At 39.6% G+C, this 19,639-nt stretch overlaps 3 protein-coding genes across 3 annotated transcripts; 2 read left to right on the top strand and 1 right to left on the bottom strand.

Moving 5' to 3' along the window:
- Positions 1 to 38: 38 nt before the first annotated feature.
- Positions 39 to 4,815, bottom strand: LOC145503048 (uncharacterized). Its single transcript, XM_081482473.1, has 2 exons — positions 4,554 to 4,815; positions 39 to 2,109 (listed from the first exon to the last, which is right to left on the bottom strand). The coding sequence occupies exons 1-2, from the start codon at positions 4,615 to 4,617 to the stop codon at positions 1,442 to 1,444; spliced, it is 732 nt and encodes a 243-aa protein (XP_081338599.1). The 5' UTR covers positions 4,618 to 4,815; the 3' UTR covers positions 39 to 1,441.
- A 2,648-nt stretch (positions 4,816 to 7,463) lies between these two features.
- Positions 7,464 to 11,473, top strand: LOC145502870 (uncharacterized). Its single transcript, XM_081482273.1, has 3 exons — positions 7,464 to 8,476; positions 10,041 to 10,262; positions 10,861 to 11,473. Exons 1-3 carry the CDS (start codon positions 8,419 to 8,421, stop codon positions 11,028 to 11,030), a joined length of 450 nt encoding a protein of 149 aa, XP_081338399.1. The 5' UTR covers positions 7,464 to 8,418; the 3' UTR covers positions 11,031 to 11,473.
- A 331-nt stretch (positions 11,474 to 11,804) lies between these two features.
- LOC145502867 (uncharacterized) lies at positions 11,805 to 19,562 on the top strand. The gene is made up of 3 exons (XM_081482269.1): positions 11,805 to 12,489; positions 17,557 to 17,775; positions 19,023 to 19,562. Exons 1-3 carry the CDS (start codon positions 12,312 to 12,314, stop codon positions 19,166 to 19,168), a joined length of 543 nt encoding a protein of 180 aa, XP_081338395.1. The 5' UTR covers positions 11,805 to 12,311; the 3' UTR covers positions 19,169 to 19,562.
- The last annotated feature ends 77 nt before the right edge of the window (positions 19,563 to 19,639 follow it).

The following is a 19,639-nucleotide window of genomic DNA, read 5'->3' as shown; positions in this document are numbered from 1 at the left end:
TGCTGCTGGTTTGAACACTGGCCGGAGTTATGATGAATCCTCTCTGATCTTACGCTGGGTTGTTTGAAAATCGCTTAACGCTTACGCAGGGTTTAAAGTCAACCGAAGTATCAATTTTGCGTAGTTTGAGATTACTCAAGCTGAGAACTGAAGAACAAAAAAACAAAAAAAAAAAACGGAAACAGAAAACCTCACCAGAAAACTACAAAACTGAAAACAAAATTCTCGCTAATCCTGGACTAGCTTAGTATAAAATGTTACCTGGAAACAGGAGCCCACGATGACACCTGGCGTTGGACTAGTACCCAGCTCAGGAAGAGCCATACCGCCATACCGATTATTGTTTTATACTGCTGAACTTGAAATACGGTTTGGCTTTATGCGTCAGTTTAGCCCGTCTATAACCTTACCTCTTTACCTTCTTACTACAGTGACCCCGCACAAGTATGCGTTAGATCTTAGTCCAGTGGGCACGGACTCTATAGCTGTCGTTCATTTTCATATCACCAATTTTAGCTAAAAAGGACTATGGGGACGAGAATGACAAATTCGATGTCGCAGATCACACATGTACGAATTGCGGACCTGTTCCTAAAGCGTCTTGTCGACACGGAAATTAAGACTACGATAACGCTTGAAAAGAAATGCGGGCCAAAGACATTGACGATAAAAACAGACTACAGTCTAACATGATTAAACCAGACGTCATAGGGACAAGGTGCAACGACCATATTATAAAGGCCGCCTTCGTATTACAGTACAGAGGCAAAGATTGTTTTTATTCTGCGTGAATCGTGCGTAACATAGCAGTGTCCTTTTTGTGGTGGTGTCTGCATGAAGAGATTCGATCTTATCTATCATCTCTGAATCGATCCATATTCAGTTATTCTTTACTCTCTTATTAACTGATACATTCCTACCAATACTGTGGGAGACGCGCGAGCGGTGGCCTAATGGTTAGCGCGAAGCCGCTGGACTCCGGATCGAGCGGTTTCGGCTCGAGCCCGGGCTGGGGTCGTTTTGTTGTGTCCTTAGCTTGGTTTGAAAGGGTACCCACAGAGTTAACGCTTGGGCTAACTAATGCAGGCCGGCATGGCCTTATGGGCCACTGGGCTTGAACGCAGACAGGAGCCATGCCTTTTATACGGCAGTTATCGTTACTTATAATGCTGCACTCATTTTCCACTATAACACTCTCCATTGGCTTTCATTTTGCTATTCGTTTTCTAAAGTTTAGAGGACTGCGTCTAGCCGATGACGTGACCTACAGAAGAGAAAGATCTAGAGACAAGGATAATTAATGTATCGTGGTTTCCGAGGAAAGCAATATTTATACCGTTTTGTCTATGAACGTAATTTGAAATAAAAGATTCCCGCGGTTTTCGTTACTTAAAATCGGTCATTGGAAAAAAGAAAGTGGGGTAAAAACAAGCTTTCTTCTCTATAAACTGTCGTGGTTGATTTCAAAGACCAAAATCGTCATTAACATTAGAACTGGCAGCTTAACGCAGATGCTTTTTGCGTCACCGCTGACTGGTTTGACCTCGATCGTTGGCTCAATGGCGGGACGAGCACTGCTGAATATGGCTCCTTGACTTTTTTGTGAAGTCCAGGATGTCGTCACTGAAGTCCAGGATGTCAGCGCTTTCTCAAATGACATAGAATTCTGTATCATTGAAACTGTCGACGTCATAGTAATCTCGGATGTGTCATCTGGTTTACGTGTCGCGTTGTTTGACACAACAGTCCGCGTGACGTTCACGCGTGTTTCCACGATCCCGAAGTTCGTGGGTGTTACAGACGTTTTACTGTACTGAAATGTCTTGTTATTACACAGATCCCCAGTACAGCATTCAATTGAGCAACTGTTGATGAATCCGTAGAAGTTGTCGCAAATCAATGTTTCCAGAAATGAGCATTTTGCTAAAACGGAGCAGTTTTTTAACACCTCTGTTCGTCTCCCAATAATGGGGTAGTCCATAATTCTTTTCACGGTGTAACACGAGTCATACACTTGCTCTCCGTTACTGGGACACTCAATTTTTGTTGTACTGCTCTCGCATTTTGTGTCGATGAGTCCTTCGCAAGAAAAACACCTTAAAGACCATGCTGGAAAAAGAATCAATGGAAATAGTTAATGGCTTAGCTTCTCACACTGATCTTGACAGCTTCCAGTGGTTTTGTACATGACAGATCAGTGGTCGAGAATAGACCGTATTCGTATTCTTGGATTGGAACTAGCTTGCAACTGAGGCTAAATGTAGGGAGCCTTTTCAAATGCAAATGACAGAAATATCTCTTTATGATCTTCCCCCGCATGAGCCTCAATTGCAAGCTAGTTCCAGTCCAATACCGAGAATACGAATATGGCCTATTTGCACAGGATTGGACAGTTGAAAGTAGTTGTCTCAAACATGGGGGCTTAAAGTCCAGAGTGCATGTGTCACTCAAAAGAAACTGGGCATTATCAAATAGAATCAAGGCTTTTAGCTGGTTGGGATATGCTCTCAGTACGAGTTCCAGTGTAAATTACGTTCGAGCTTTACAATGTTATCTGATGTCTAGTAGCCACCTTTAAAAGTCACCGCGCCTAGACAAAAGACAAATTTGATATCAATCAATTATTTCGGTTTAGATATCGTTGCCCATATCATGCAATACCCGTGCATAAATAATACGAGGCTGGTGTTATGGTTAATTTTGTAGCGTTTAAGTTCTGAACCCTGGTTATATATGCCGGCTAATACTGATGAAGAATTCAATTAATAAAAGATAAATCAAAAAGAGCAAACTGCAGCATCCTTTCAGAAAAAATATGGAGCATATTACAATTGCATGACGTTTTCAAAATGGGTTTCACCTGTTGTGGTTTTCGTTTAAGTAGTGGTAAAATCTTTTTGACTGAGGTGATTTATACAGAAACCGCCAGCTAAACAATACTTAACATGGAAAAATTTCCTCTTTAATATAAAAACCGTTCGAATTCAGTATCTTTTCACAGTTTATTTTGTTGGATTACTTTTGATCGATCAGGCGTTCAGAATTCAAAGACTGGTCCACTGAGAACACTGCCGCACAAAGGAACATTCGAACAATTAATTCAGGCGCCTTTAGCTTTTAGGCAGTTCTAACCTGATATTATATTAGCTTTGCCAAAAAGACGTTCTCGAAAATAACAAACCATACACTCTTGCACTGTTTTATCCAGGTGGAAATTCCTTTTTGGTAGTTGATAGACCAATTAAATATCCATCTTGAGGTGATTACTAGAATTTATAATTTGAGCGACCAAGTGAAATTAAAACTCGCTGAAGATTAGGGCGTCACTCAAAACACAAACTACAGTATATTTTATTTCTTCGTGTTGACTGAAGAATTAAGGTACAAGCCGTAATAAATGGTGTGTTGTGCTCAATAGATTTAAGAGTGCAGCTAATGAAATTCGACATGGTGTATAAGATAAACAGCTACCAGACAAGTCTCTTTTTAAATTATCGCTGAATTAAAACTAGAAGTAAAAAGTGAAGGAAGAAAATAAGTTCGTTCTTCGAGATGTTCGCTGATAAACGTACTTGCGGCTGATTTTTCCTTTTTAACCAGGATGCTGGAATGATTGATGTTTGAATCCAGGAAGAGTGAATTCAGCTTTGATTCTGATGTGCGGGAAATTTGGTTTTTCAAAATATAAAAACAGATCAGAAATTTCACGTTCAAAATTTTGGCTTACGCTGCCAGATGGCATTGCGATATGATACACGTAAATTAGGCGGATCCGTCGAGAAATAACCATTCGGCGAGATCGATGATCTTGATAAAAAAAACAACCAAGTTAAACGAAGAATTCGACAGAACTGCGTAGTTCCCTTTCAATGGAAATAGTCGACTCTGTTTTCTTTTTAAACCGTTATTGTTACCAACGGTTGCGAAAGAAGTAGGAAGTTTTGGTACAGGAACAAGATTACGGTCTTATAACACGTAAAACTAATTATAACTGAAGAAAGAGTGTAATCTAAGAGATCCCTTTGTAACAATGGAAATTATTAGAAGGAAATAACTGCTTCGGTAAACACTTATGTCGCTTTCACATGATTGATAAAAATTATATGCAAGATCGCCACGTTCTGTGCCTTTCAGTGTGATTTTTTTTAGGCGCAAACTTTATTTCGAGCAACTTTGAAACTAAAATCGTCTTGACGGTTTTAGCAACAAATAAAGCAGTCAAAATCGACGTAACAGTCTTCAAAGCTGGCTGACAAACAAGCTTGCCGAGTTTAAGGCCTCTTCAAAATGGAAGCTTAAGTCAAAGTATACCATTATTACATTACACCAAAAAAGCTAACTTTGTTATCAAAAGTTGTGTATTAACCTACGAAAACGCGAGGTTTGTTACAGGAGATGAAATATTGTGCCCGAATTGGCGCTAAGTTTTCGCAAACTAAACTATACAAAGGATAGACTTCATAATTTCTGAGGTTGACTGGGCATGCTTCAAATCCCATATCAGAATAACAAAGCGGTTTGATATCGCGTTGATAATTAGAGACTCAGCTTACCTAAGTTGGATAGCCAAATGCAACAACATAAGCTCACGAAAACGTCCTTCCAAAGTCGTGCCATTGTAGGGTTCCTGTACTAAACTCGTGTTTCAGCGCTTTCAGGCTGTTTTATCAACAAACCGCCCATATGTCAAGAGGGCATGTTTGACGTAACACACTTGATTTTTCATTAAATAAGTCCTAGATTTGAGTTGACATTTGTATAATTACATAATAAGTGAAAAAGGTTTGCTGGTGATTACAAACAGCATTTCACACAATGTGATTCCGGAAGACGTCATGGATTAACGATTGTAATTTCTTACGTAAGGCTCAAGGTATGAAACTAGCGTTTTAATCAAGGCGCGTCAACTGCCAACTAAGTGAAACATCGAAAAATAGGGAAGCTTAATTTTTGTTATGTTTAGTTTTCGCTAAATAAACTGCGGCGTATTTGGTAGCATAGATTTCGGGTAGTTTGGCAATATGAGTTTCACGTCTTTTCATCCAATTATAGTACTTGTCACGAAGGCGCATTTACACTGTTATAGGAAAGTTGGCCTATTCGGCAGTCAGCCGTAATGGAGTCGGAGACCAGAATCCTGGTCGAGGGGAAACTGGAAACATTTTCGTCCCCAGCCTCCCACGGCCAATTAACCGAGGGTTTCCATTGCTAAGTTGTCGACTAGTTTACCGGTACCTATATTCCAAAAGAAGTCTTTTCAGTGCATAGTAATTTTCTTACGGAAATATGTTTGATTTGCAGGACAACAAGAGTGCTTGTAAAACTTATCAGTTTCCAAGTGAAATGTTGCGCACCAGGACTTGTCGTAAAACTTGGAAATGGATTAATTTTTGTACCATAAAACCAGCAACTGAGCCGAGGTGATGTCTGCAAGCGAGAAAATGTAGCCTTCTTACCTTTCCCCAACACTGGAATGAGTTTTAAGTTTAGAAGCTTTTAGACTTGTAATTTAATGACAGCTTGCAAACATTACAACTGTCAGTAACTCCACAAACCCCTAAGCAATATTTCTTATATTCTCTTTTACTACCCATTTTACACAACTGTTAGCTTCATTAAAAGCTTTTCATTCGAATTGAACGTCGAATCTTTTTTCCAATGAGTTATAGACACATATCCAAATTTGTTTTCTCAACTAAGATTAATGAAATGTACCATGAACCGGCCGCGGTATACAAACCGAAACTTTTTCAAAGCACCGTTAAAATTTCAATCTCCCTGTTTAATTACATCTCTTGCTAAGTTCCCTCATTTTTCTGGTCTGTTTAATGAATAGACATCTTTTAATAATTATGACATATTTATACCAGCTGGAACGTTCGCTTACCAGCATGAATATTCATATCGAAGGACTAACCTCAACCACTGATCATTTCTACCAAATCACGCGTTCATCTTCAACAAAGTACAAAATCTCGAATACCCCACACTGAAGCCTCTAATTAGGCTCATTTAGGAAATCCCTCAGAGCCTCTGCCTCTCAACCAAACCACTTTTTCAACGATGATAAAAGAACGAAAATCAGCGAAAAACGAAAGACCTGGGATGCTTTCCATTATGCCCAAGATTCCGGAAATTTCGATCGGAAGTCAAGTGGAAGGGCCCGTTTCGGTTCTTTTCGACCGGAATATTCGGGACCACCTATGGAGGTGGTCCACTGGCTTTGACTGGTCGGACCGGTCCGACCTAAATTTGCCGTTCCATGCAGTTTTTGGTAAACCGGTTCATTGCCCTTCTTCTCTGCACTTATGTAGGGAATTCGGAAAAAGGAAAAAAAAATGGGTAGAACCATTCCTCTTAGTCGTTCCATTACCTCGGGTATTCCCACTGGTCTAGCTTTGCGAACCTATTCCCAGACCCTCTCCTAACTACGTCACTACCCCTACGTCATTTTTGGCGTCAACCGCGCGAATCTGCGAAAATCTTTACTGATGGTTCGAAACATCATTGAAAATAAGCTGAAAACTAGCAGGTCAGTATATATTATTACATTTTACATTGATTATTGAACACAGTTTATTCTTATCTTATTTACTCAGGGCATTTCAACCAACGCTCGCTTTTTTTACCCTTCACACCCAAACCTATTTTTACGTGTAGGACATGTAGTACGCTAGCATTTATCCGTTCGATTTCATTAATGTTACAAATAAAGCGCTTCTAAAGATTTTCCTTTTTTCAATTTGTTTGCCCTCGTTTGGCTTACTTTACTTTCTTTCACTGACATAGTCTCAGCGGAAGTCTCAAGATAAAAGTTAGAACAGGTTAGAAGCATGTGGCGCAGTTGTGCAATGTCCCCCCCCCACCCCCCCACCGATTCATTGCTACTAGGAGCGTAGGCTTTTGTACATTATGCTTTTATTTTCCCACTTAAATGCTCCACCTTAATGCTCCATTTTTCCCACTAAAATGCTCGGTCTTCCCAAAAAGTCGCCAAAATGCTCGGTTAATGCTCATACGTAGGGTTTCTTAAATTTTAATAATTTTAACGTTTCAACACAGTTAACAGCTCAAGGTGCTTAAAAAAAAAAACATGTACGTAGTATAACGCAACGTTTTTAATAGTTTTAATACACCAAAAGATAATTCTCTGAATGATCTTTTAATTTGATTTGACTGCCACTGACCTCTCCTTAGTCTCCACTCAGCTGTATTAGGGTGGCATTTTGAATTTTTTTCAATTTTAAATTAAGTCCTCATTTTGTCGTAAAAATAATTTTTATTTATTTTCTGGATGTGGAAGACAATTAATTTTCCAGGAAAATGCCACTGAAATGCTCGAATAGTGCTTGATGCTTTTGCCTCACTAAAATGCTCGAAAAATACCAGCATAATGTACAAAAGCCTGTAGGAGCTTTGGTGTTGATGCATCCTTCTTCCAATCACTCGGCCGGAGGTCACGGATACTCCTCATTACGTCTCTCTCTCTTTCTTTACCACTTTCATGTTTTTGTTTGCTCTATAATTTAGAGAAAAAACAGCACTACAAAACCAAATATTAACAAAATTATGCACTTATTTATTTCATTATTCTTTCCTATACCTGTAACTATTTTATTTTATGCCCATTCCAAAACCTGAAACTAACCCGTAGGAAACTGTTAACGCCTTCACAAAGTCTAAAATTACCCCAGAGACACTGCTTAGAAGCCTTTTTGACTCCACCCCTGCCCCCCCCCAAAATAACTAAGTATCCCGAGAAGATTCTCAAAAACCTTAAACTAACCTCAAGGAAACTAATCGTTTCTTCCGGAGAGTCAAAAACTATCCACAACGACACTGTTTGTCATCCCAAAACACCAAGAATTAATCGGGGAAACCTTTTGCCCTTGCCCAATCACAAAAACACCCAGTGACTCAAGGAAACCTTTTCCTCTGCCCCAGACCTTGTCTTTCTCAAAGACCTTATTTTAACCTCAAGGAGACTGTTTGCCCTCCTCTAAAACCTAAAACTAACCCCAAGGGGCCTTTTCCTTTCCTCAACCCTATAACTAACCCCAAGGACACTTTTTGTCCTTTAATGGCCCCAATTACTCCTTCCTCAAGATGAAAAACTAACCCCAGAGACACTGCTTCCCCTGGGATAAAACATTAAGACCTAACTCCAGGAAGCTATAGACCCAGAGGTGGAGGTCACTGCACTGCAGTTTTGTTCCTTTGTTCCCTCAAACACCTATAATGCCACAAAGGTTGCTAGGGAATCTACTGATTATTTAATTATACATATTTCTTTTCTCAAAAATTATAGAAATTATTTTTTATTCGAAGGACCTTTTATCAGCCTCATAAAAACCACATGCAGTATAGTCTTGGTTCAACTGCTTGCAGCATCCCTATCATTTCTCAAGTTGGCAAATTATGGAAGCTTCATCTTTCCTTCTTGCTGCTCTGGTGACTCTGTATGTGATGCCAACAGGTGAGTTCTCAAGGTTACTAGATGAAAATGTTTGATCACTAAAAATCAATTACACTGCAATTAATAGTTGTATCGATTGCAAAGGGGGTCTGTAAGGCTTTTCAATGTTGTAGCTTACCTGCCTGGTAAATAAAGATCTTTGGCAGGGCTGTGCTCTAGTTCTTAAGTGCCTGGGTGACACAGGTGACTAACATTTGCATTTGGGCAACTGGAAAAACTTACTTTTTTCAAGACACTTAAGCTTAAGTGCTGGGCATCCAGGATTCCAGTTGGTTATGGACCTTTGGGCTCTTCATAATTATTCTTAGACCACTGTCAGCCCAATATTAGGTTCAAGGATCTTTTTGAGAATCTTTACAAGGTCTTTGAACATTCTTTCCAAGATCCTCAAATATCCTTAATATCCTTGCAAGGATCTGTAAGGATCTTCCAGTATCTACTGTATAATGCCTTGTCAGGATCTTCAAGGATCTTTGAAGATCTTGGAGGATCCTTGCAAATTCAAATTCCTAGAAAAAGGGAATTTTCTACTACCCAAAAACATGGATTGAAGACCATGCAAGCTCTAACGTGTAGCTCTAGAAAATATCCATACTCCCCCATGGAAGGGATTTTTTATAAGACCCTCCCCCCCACCCCTCTGGAAATTCCAATTAAACTTCACACCTTTGTTTACATTTTTTTGTCTTACAGAACCCCCTCACCCCCAGGAAATTCAAATCCCTTCTGTGGGCAGAGTATGGATATTAAATTCTGGAACTGCACAATAGGACCTCTGGGATCCAGTGGAATGAAAATTGTTGTTATTTTATATCAACTGCTTCTCTTTGTGGCATTTTATTTTTCTTGTCCAACAGTTTGATTTTTACAGCAGCCCTAAAGTTGTTTCATCTATAGCTAGTAATATCAGAAAGAACAAAGCATGATGACAGTTGACATTGCAAAATGTTACATTTTGTGATGTCTTCCATGAACAAAAATCCCAGCGTAACAAAACCGCTGGGGTTGTGCGACCTTGGCACCTTTTTTGACGATGGCAATTTTGTAACTTTTTTTTTTGTCTGGAAATTTGGTAATTTTTTTTGTCTGAGCTATGAAACTGATTATAGGGCAGCAAATATTTGGTCAAATCTGATTTTCATTGGGATAGTGAAAATTGCAACCTTTGGTCTGGCAAAAGGGTAGTAGACCACATGACCCCACCCAATTTTTGTTCTGGGAGTAACCGCCTGGATATGAACTAGTTTACTTTTACACTATTGACATTTTTGACATTTTAAGAGGATGCAATAATTTAGGTTTTATCAATTTTGCATCCTGCCACCAATTTTAGTTAAATCCTGCCGTCCCACCCAACTAAGAATGTTTATCCTAATCCTGCCTGGCTCTGCATAACGTGTGATTTTCTGTTTTTCATCACACATCCAGCCTTCAATTTAAAAACTTAGGGTTCACATGTCCAACCTGCCAAAATGAGTGATCCTGCTCCCACCAAAGTATTTTTATCCCGCACCCAGCCGTTAAAATTTTTGTCAATCCACATCCTATTTGCTTGAATTGACAGCTTTGGCCACCATCAAATGCTATGAATGTGATAACACTCCTGAACACCCAAATCCAAGCTCATGCAACAGGGAGCATGTCAAGAACATTACTTGCGATAATCCATTCTTTGATAGATGTATGACCATGACAGGCACTGTGACAGTCCCTGGTAATGGATCGTTGGACTTCAAGATAAAAAACTGCACTAGCAGCTTTATCTGCCTTCTGGCTGGCGTGGGCAGTAAGTAAAACTATTGTAAGGCTGTATTATTATATATATTATCATTATCATTATCATTATCATTATCATTATCATTATCACTGTCATTATCATTATCGTTATCATTATCATTATTATTATTATTATTGTTAAAGTAAAAGTGGTATCAGGAACAGCGACAAACAAAAACCAGTGTAACTTAAATGGGACTTTTGAATTCAAGTACAGTGACTTGAGATTTTCAGCCTAACCTTGGCTGTCTCTGCTACAAAGATTTACAAGTCCTGATGGAAATTAAAACTTCATTTGCTTTATATCTTTACGTCATCCAAAATCTTCAATTCCAACCCAGCTTTTTTGAAGAAAAGCTATAGTTATTTACAGCAATGACCAGGTGCTATGCGCCTCATTGGCTATCTATCATCCTCAATCCAATGCGCACTCAAGAAATAAATGTTAATTATCATTATTATCATATCATTATCATTATCATTATCATTATCATTATCATTATTATTGTCATTGTCGTTGTCATTATTGTTATTTTTATTCTATATTTTCATTTTCATTTTCATTAATATTGTTGTCGCTCTTAATAACAATGACATTTTCTTTACAGTGTGCGAACTTTTGAATAGCACCACTGGAATGATGCCCAAATGCAAAATCGACTGCTGTGATGGTGATTTTTGCAATACAGACAATGCAGCTGTCCGTATCTCTGGTTTAGTAACAAGTTTTGTTGTCATTTTGCTGACTTTGTTCCTGAATGTGTTTCCAGGAGCTTAGTGGAGTGTACGCATGTCACATCACATACTTTGTTTTGTTTCTAGTCTAAACTGAATACCAGGTTTTGAAAGGCCAGAAAAGGAATTTTTCACTTTTTTCATAATAAATTTAAACAGTTATAACTGAAGAAAGGTTTCAAAATAGTCATTTCCTTTTGATTTTTCAGGACAGTTGTATCAATGTTCTTGTGCGGAAAACCAGCAGCGAGTTAGTGGATTGTACAAAAAAAAAAAAATAATAATAATAATAAAAAAAAAAAAATTAAAAAAAAATTAAAAAAAAAAGAGAAAGAAAGAAAACACCTAACTTACCATATGTTATTTAATACTCCTTTTATACCATGCAATTCCCGGGGGAAGGGATTAGCAATAATACGTACGTTTCAAGGTATAAAACTAATGTCTAATGTTCTTAATGAAAATAAGACGCGGCACTGAAACCCCAGGGGTAGGGAACTCCCATATAAAAAGGGGGGGTGGGTGCTCGCCGGAAATTTTGAAAGAATCTCGAAAAATGGGGTGTCAATTCAGTGGTATCATTTTCATAATTTTTAATCACCATAAAGACGATTATAAATGAGACAAAATTTAAATCAGTTGATTGTTAAATATCTTCTTACATATTTTTTCGGCTCAATACACTAAAAAAAAATAGAATTTGAAATAGAAATTTAAAGTTAAAAAAAAACGAAACAAATAGAATAATGATTCAAATAGAAATTTGAAATAAGTCGCGGACGAAAAACACTTCTTGAGCGTGACAGTTTCAGTGAAAGCCGCTTTCAAAGCGGTGACGATGGATCGAACTATACACCCTCCTTTTGTTCTCTACCAAAGTCTTTAATTTGGAAACACTTGTTCAAATTCAAACACGAAAGATCAGTACAGTTTGAAAGCCATTCAGTTTTTCACAGTGCTCACGCAAATATCGCACCTCTCGCGAAATACCCTGGTCTGCGGAATTACCACCGAAAAAACATTTACGACCTAGCGACTGACCCCGGTGTTCTTATTACAGTTGATTTTCGTTTGTGTAAACATCAATTGCGCGGCCGAGAGTCTTATTTGACCCTGTGATCTGGCATGGTGAGTTAGGTCAGTGACGGAGTTGAGTCACTGTGAGCTACCGTGATAGATAGCTTGCTACGCAGGCTAGCTTGTGCTCCAACGTGAGCCTGCTCGCAGGCTAGCCAGCAGGGGACAAACAATGTCTGAACAATGACTTACAACCCCCTGCTGCCTGGCATAGGGAGCTGTCACTCGTTTTTCAGGGGACGGTAACATGAGAGACCCTGGGAACGAGGTTGCCACACCCACAGTTTACAGTGTTGGTGTGATTGTCGTGACTGTTGGCATTGTTCGAAGCGCTGACCATACTGTTTTGTTTTCAACTTGCCGAATCATGGAAACTTCATCTTTTCTTATTGTTGGCCTACTGGCTCTGTATATGATGCCAACTGGTGAGTTGACTCAGCTTAATTTGCTAGATGAAAATGTTTGATTACTGAAAATCGCTCGAGCGCGCGGCGATTGACATTCGATTACGCAAGGGGTGTGGATCGAAGGCTTTTCAATGTTGTAGCTCGCTAGAACGATTAATCGAACTAAGAATCGATATACCAAAACTGTCTTTCGAATCCCTTGGTCGATCTGGCAACCATGTATGCCTAAACGTAAATGGTAAACAAGCCCTAATTTCCGTCCGTTAAATAAATCGTTTACTGTATTGATGTTGTTTCGTTAACAAAGCTTTCAGTCTTATATGTCCTTTAAAATCATGGATATGCTCTCGCCTTCGCTTCGTGCTCTATATGCTTAGAATAGCACTTAATGTTTATCAAAGAACAAAACGTAAGCTCTACGCTGAGAAAGAAACACTGTGGAATCGGATGAGAAATATAATGAAGAAAGCACGCTGTGGTAATCCAGCGTATTGCCAGGAAGAATCACGGTCGTTTCGCTCCCTGGTTAGAATCATCGCTCCAAGTCAGTTCGCTCCAGCAAAAGTTAGATCGCTCCACACAGGCCGAGTTCGCTACCTCAGTTAACCAAGTTTGGCCTGAAAGTGGACGAAAGAACGAGGAATAATGTATATGGGCGTTGGAGCGAACTGACTTGGAGCGAAGTGATCGAATACTGCCAGAAATACACCCGAGCGGTAGGAAGTTTCGTCGATACAATAATGACTTGATTGGGCGACCAGCTCAGAAAACGAAGTCTGTATACAATTACCTATTTGTCTTCTACTCTTGTAGACGAAAGAATTCACCTTCACCTAGTAGCCGATTTCCGAACTCATGAGGTCCAATCATTTTCTGGCAAATAAATTATATGGTAATTTTGCAATGTGAACCCTTCTTTAACAGGTGGCAACTTTTTGATGTTTTTTTTATGTTGGGTCATAGTTAGTGGAGGTGTATTACTTTCGTTGCGATATTGACAGGAAAAAGAAAGCTCCAAAAGTCCTCTTCGGGAAAAAGGTTCCCTTTGAATATAAATATACTAATAATATACCGTGAATATAAATGACCGTCTGTATAAATACAAACGACCTTTGAACGAACCTTTCAGCATAATTTTGGCAAATGGGTATGACCTTTTGGACCTTCTATATTATAGCTTGGTTTTGCTTATGATTATACAGATGTTGAATTGACAATTTGGACACGGTGTTCGTAATTCGTGTCGAGCTTTCGTTGATATTTGGGTTGCTTCTTGAAACTGAACTATGGAACGTGACTGAGACCTCGGGTCTATTGTTCTTCAACACAAAAGACCAGACAAGACCAGACTTTTGTCAAGTTTTCGCGTCGCCTCCCTCTTTTACGCCTGCCACCCATGCAGATCCAAAATAACAATTCGGAGTAGATTTTTCCCACCGCTACTTAGCTTTCAGACAGTTAATTACAGACTAAGGGGAATGGTGATGAAACCGCGAACTTTAATAGCTTCGATCTATTGAACGAACAAATGCGCCACATTCTTTTGTTTTGCGCACATAATATGAATTACTTGACAGAAGGAAATCACTTTAGGATAGCTAAAACGATCATTATTTGGAGATCCAAATAAATAAATAAATAAATAAATAGATAAATAGATAGATAGATAGATAGATAGATAGATAGATAGATAAAATAAATTGAATCACTTTATTTAAGTGTCGAAGTGTTTAGCACTGCTGTACTAATTAGGGACACTGAAAATAAGCATATAAATATTTTAATCGAACAGAAACTTGTTAAAAATCCCAACTGTCGGGAGGCTGACCTATTCACAAAGCGTGCAGGAGTTGAATTTGGGACTACCAAGCAAAAGATCCATCTAGTGGCAGGGTGGAGGATTTGAACCCGGGACCTCATAATTCCAGCGCCCCAGCCACTAGGCCGCGCCACCTAGATCCATATTATGAGATAAAGATGTTCTCAGTAACATTAACGGTACATCTGAACAGAGTAATCTACTGCTTTCGAAATAAAGGACAGGAAAAAAAATCAGATCAGTCTTGTATGACTATATTGCTCGTTGAGGTCTGTTACATTAACCTGTGAACAGGCTCTCGGCGAGGACGAAAAACGAGCCCGAAACGGCTGCGAAGCGATCGGGGCGGTGCGGGGCAGGCTGCCTCGCATCAGTGGCCATTACTAGATCAGCCATTTTTGTTCTTCCGAAAAGTCAAAAGATCGCAGGCGGAAAAGTATCCGGATTTGAGAGGAAATCGTTTACACTACAAAACTCTCCGGATTCAAAAGTTTTCGGATTCAAAGTTCCCACTGTAAATCCCGGATTAAAAATCTCCGTAGACATGACCAAACCGGGGAGTTTTTATTTCGGATTCGTCCACTTGTGTGTAAACAGCAAAACTAATCCGGTACTAGAACGTTTCGGAACAATTTCCTCTAGTGTAAACCTACTCTTAGTGAAAAACATAAAAACAGCCTTAACGAAGGAAGCAATCGGGTTTCAGAAGGTAACTCCGTCCAGAATAAGCTCTTGAGCTGCATAATAAAGATCAATAAATTCGATGTTCAATTTATAATCCCGTCCGTAAAATCTGGGTACCAGTCATTCTGCACTGCTGGGCTCGCTTACCAGCCGCTGTTCCAGAAAGGAGCCCGCGCACTTTCTAGGAATTGTTGGGGGAAAGTAGATCGGATTCGAGTTAGCGGTGAAAATTTAGCCTTTCATTCTGCTTGAACAAGTTATAGTCTGTGATTACTCAAATACACGTGGCTGCAAAGAGGGCATTAAAAGTACAGCGGAACCACGTTTAATACGGTCATCAACGGGCCATGAAATTTCTGCAGTAGTAATGGGGTAGGGTCAAACCTTATGACTGGTCTAACTTGAGTGACCTCTTAAAGTGCCTATGAAGTAAAAATTAATTGCTGCTTATTTGAAAGACTTATCAAAGTAAAGAAGAATGGCGTTTCCCTTTTTAGAATATCTTTTTTCGTTCTAGAGATATTTACGTTTTTGTATTATGTCAACGAGGAAAGTGATGACGTCATAGGTGGTTCCACTTGAACAGTAAAACACTGAATCAAGAATATCTCTAGAAATATTGGAGCAGTGTTCTTCAAACTTGGCACCACAAATGTGCATCACAAAAGAAACAGAATGACACCTTCTGTGTTGTTGCCATTGCAACACTTTTGGCTCCAGTCTCTTTCTGTGAAAAACCAAATATGCCAATTTGCAACCCTTCGAAAAGGGACAGAGGGTCTTGCTGGGAACACACATGATTCCCATATTGTCTTAACTCTCCCCATTAGATTGTTGGGAGTGGATGATCCTTGTTTAAGATAAAATTTGGTAATGTTAGTTTTAATTAAAACGAGACCAGCGGCATAACTGTTGACATGGCGACGGCACGACGGGTGTCATTTTGTTTATTTTGTGATTTACATTTCTGGTGCCAAGTTTAAAGAACACTGCTTTAATATTTTGAGAGATATTCTTGATTGAGTGTTGAACTGTTTTAGTGGAACCACCTATGACGTCATCACTTATAATACAAAAACGTGAATATCTCTAAAACGAAAAAAGATATTCCAAAAAGGAAAACGCCATTCTTCTTTACTTTGAAAAGCTTTTCAAATCAGCAGCAATTAGTTTTTACTTCATAGGCACTTTAACAGATCTATCAGAATTGCAATTCTAAACAACTGTTCTTTACCAGCATCCGGAATGCAGACATAATTTTAAAACAATGAAACTTCAATCAGAATGATGAACATAACTGGTTGGAGTGGCCGTATAAACGGGGTAAAATTACAAAGGATTATACTGGTTGAGCTTGTAAAATGTGGCCGTTGACCGTATCAACAGGGTTTGCGTATGAGAAAATTTATGGGCGTTTCGCTGGGACAAAAAAAGTTGCCGTAATAACGGGGTGACCGCAATAACGGGGTGGCCGTAATAACGGAGTGGCCGTAATAACGGGGTGGCCGTAATAACGGGGTGGCCGTAATAACGGGGTGGCCGTAATAACGGGGTGACCGTAATTACGAGGTGACTGTAAAGCGTAGGCTCGATTTGCAGCAGTTTTGTGAGCCCGCGGTCCTTGCCCCACATCCTCGTTGGGAGGAGAATAAACAACCGCACTCGCAAAACGCCTGGAAATCGAGCCTACGTAAGGTGGGGTTCCACTGTACTCCATACAATGACGTTGGAACATGAGGTCGGAACATGAGGTCGTGAAAAGCCCAAACACGCGAGCAAAACGAGAGCCAGCTTGCAGGCTAGATGATCTTCGCGATCATAGATTAAACGGACGAAGCCTCATTATCAGCCAGACAGACCTTCCCAAGGGGAAGGGAGAAGGGTCGAGGAGAGAAGTGGAGAAAAGCATGGCACAAAAGCACCCTTGCGCTGAACGTCCAAAATCTGAATGCTGCGCTGATTGGATAACACATAAAAAATAAAAATACTACTACTAATAAAAAGACTCTCTCCCTTTTCCCTTGGCTTCTCCCTTTACTTTATAATAATAATTATAATATTTATACTGGGTAACCACTTCAGTTATAAAACTGACATCACTGTGGGCCCTGTTAAATAAACCAAAGATGAAATGAATATATGAAAAGAAAGAATGGGGGAAATTTAAAAATTCTTGCAAAAAATGGTAAAAATTAAAGAGTTAAAAATAATTGCATCCTTGTAATAAAACGTACGTTTTGCAACTTAAAAAATGTTTATGCTACCTCTAGTATAATAAGAATGTATACCACTTCGTGTTGTATCAAAATAGTTCTTCAATTAATCTGGGACATTTCCCTTTGAGCATTTATTGACAAGTTCTTTTATATGCTCCTCACGTCTCTCAGAGAGCGGCTTCCATCCTAATCGATCTATAACGGTGTCACTCGTCTGCAATTCCATTTCAGTTCGGGCAGCTCTCCTTTCGAAAGCCCAATTCCGAAGCAATTTTGAAAGCGTTGGTGTCCGTGTTACAAAGTAAACAGATCCGATTTTATTAGTGTAAAGAACAGGATTGATGTTTTATCTGTTTGAATTGACAGCTTTGACTCTGGAATGCTATGACTGTACAGACATTCCCGGATACTCAGGTGTAGGTAAATGCAACGATGAGAACATCAGAAGCATCACTTGTGATACGTTCTTGGACAGATGTATGACGATCAAGGGAACAATGGCAGTCCCTAATGCTGGATCATTGGACTTCCAGTTGAAAAATTGCTTCAGCAGCATTGTGTGTAGCCCGGACAGTCCATACAATAGTAAGTAAAATTAATGTGAAGGCTGTAATGTATGGCTGCATTCACCCTTGGCGCGTAGACACTGGTGCGTAGTTACCAACACAAAATAATGTTTCCCTCAGACACCGGTTACTCCAAAGACCCAAGTACCATCTATAGACGATCCGGTCACATGGTACGGAATTAATTACGATGGGACGCAAGTAACGCAGTGGGACTTCCAAAACAAAGGAAAGTCGGGCTGGACTGGTACTAGTTCCTTTGTTTTGGAAGTCCCACTGCGCAACTTGCGTCCCAGCATAATTAATTCCGTACCATGTGACCGGATCCTGCGAAGGGCCTATTGCCAGATTAACAAGGTCGAGACCATGTACCCGGGTACGGGCACTGTGCCCGAATTCTGGTGTGAGTACTCGGAAAAAGGTGCTGTGTTCACATTAGAATCGTACTCGGGCACTGTGCTCGGGCACCGAGTGAGAAGATAGCCCAGGAAAGGGAGCGCTCTCCTCCCCCCTCTGAATATAATATTGAACATGTTTAACAACCAAATGGTTTTAACAATTATAACAATAAGAAGGAAAATATTCATATGAGGAAGCACCTGTCCCGTAAACACGTGATTTTCAGGGAGGTCCTTCATAAAATAAAAAAAATACAAAAGAAATATTACAAAAAAATCGGACACCCGAAGAAGAAGCCATTTATTTTTCTATCTCGACTTTAAGTCGACAATTAACTGAATGTCTTTGTGAGAGTCCCAGTAAAAACCTAATGGTTAGCGTCCTGCTCTCCGGATTGATCGAGCCCTTGTCCGGGTTTAATTATTGCGCGGTTCTCTTCGGCAAGATAATGTACTCACAGTACCTCGTTCGTTCCAGGAGAATTGAACCCTGCAATGTTCAAGTACTCATCTACAGATACTCCTGCTCGCTTCATGTTGTGGAATCTCTACTGAGTCAGATCAAAGGGAGGGGAGGGGAGGGTCTGGGAGCTCGGTCGCAAACGCCTAAAAAAATGAGACATTGTAACATGCTGACTTGCCCTCAAAATGCCGAAAATCCCATTTTCAAGGATTTCAATGTTAATAATATCCCTGGGGAAGGATGCCCAAGGATACCCCAACAGGGAAACGTCCACGACATTCCATATCTCGAACCCCCTTCTCTAAAATCCTGCATGCGCCCCAGTTCTAGTTGGGTCATCCGCCTTAACGACATAGAAAAATGATATTATTATCGTTCTTAATAGCGAATATATTTTCTTTACAGTGTGCAAAATTTTAAACGCCACCACAGGAATGTTGTCAAAATGCGAGATCGACTGCTGCGAGGGTGATAACTGTAATGCAGCTGCCCGTATCTCTGGTTTGGTAGCAAGTTTGGTCGCCGTTTTGTTGGCTTTGGTCCTGAATTAGTTTCCAGGAGTTTAGTGAACTGTGTGCTTGTCTCATTATGAGTTCTATGTTCTTGTTAGTTTGATTACACAAACCTGGCAGGGTTTGAAAGGCCAGAGAAGGAATTGCACGTTTTTCATTTCTAACTAGCTATGCATTTAAGATTTCAAATAATCATTTTCTTTAGATATTTCAGTACATTTATTTCGATGTTGCTACGCGGAGAACCTTGTGGACTGTGCAAAAACCAACATCTTGTTTAAGAAATACTGGGTGCCTAAAAAAATGTTTTTAACAGTACTTTTTGTGCTTGACACGATTTTGAGTTGGGAAGGACAATAAGAATGGTAATTAGATAAGGCAATGTAATTTGCAGTTGTAATGCTTCATTTTTTAATAAATGTTTTCACTACTATTATTGTTATGATGCGCGATACCTTTCTCCGTGGTACGTGAATAAGTCAAGATGTTGACCGTTTCAGGAAAAACTTT

Source organism: Orbicella franksi, chromosome 11 (genome assembly GCF_964199315.1).
Source record: "Orbicella franksi chromosome 11, jaOrbFran1.1, whole genome shotgun sequence".
In the NCBI taxonomy this organism is placed as follows: domain Eukaryota; kingdom Metazoa; phylum Cnidaria; class Anthozoa; order Scleractinia; family Merulinidae; genus Orbicella; species Orbicella franksi.
The sequence above is the reverse complement of the archived record's forward strand: the minus strand, read 5'-3'. Positions and strand labels throughout refer to the sequence as shown.

Excerpts from the sequence above, each read along its gene's own strand:
- LOC145503048 (XM_081482473.1), bottom strand. The coding sequence starts at position 4,617 with ATGGCACGACTTTGGAAGGACGTTTTCGTGAGCTTATGTTGTTGCATT. Across the intron at positions 2,110-4,553 it reads CATTTGGCTATCCAACTTAG|CATGGTCTTTAAGGTGTTTT; the intron begins GTAAGCTGAGTC and ends TTCTTTTTCCAG.
- LOC145502870 (XM_081482273.1), top strand. The coding sequence starts at position 8,419 with ATGGAAGCTTCATCTTTCCTTCTTGCTGCTCTGGTGACTCTGTATGTG. Across the intron at positions 8,477-10,040 it reads TCTGTATGTGATGCCAACAG|CTTTGGCCACCATCAAATGC; the intron begins GTGAGTTCTCAA and ends TTGAATTGACAG. Across the intron at positions 10,263-10,860 it reads CCTTCTGGCTGGCGTGGGCA|TGTGCGAACTTTTGAATAGC; the intron begins GTAAGTAAAACT and ends TTTTCTTTACAG.
- LOC145502867 (XM_081482269.1), top strand. The coding sequence starts at position 12,312 with ATGAGAGACCCTGGGAACGAGGTTGCCACACCCACAGTTTACAGTGTT. Across the intron at positions 12,490-17,556 it reads TCTGTATATGATGCCAACTG|CTTTGACTCTGGAATGCTAT; the intron begins GTGAGTTGACTC and ends TTGAATTGACAG. Across the intron at positions 17,776-19,022 it reads CCCGGACAGTCCATACAATA|TGTGCAAAATTTTAAACGCC; the intron begins GTAAGTAAAATT and ends TTTTCTTTACAG.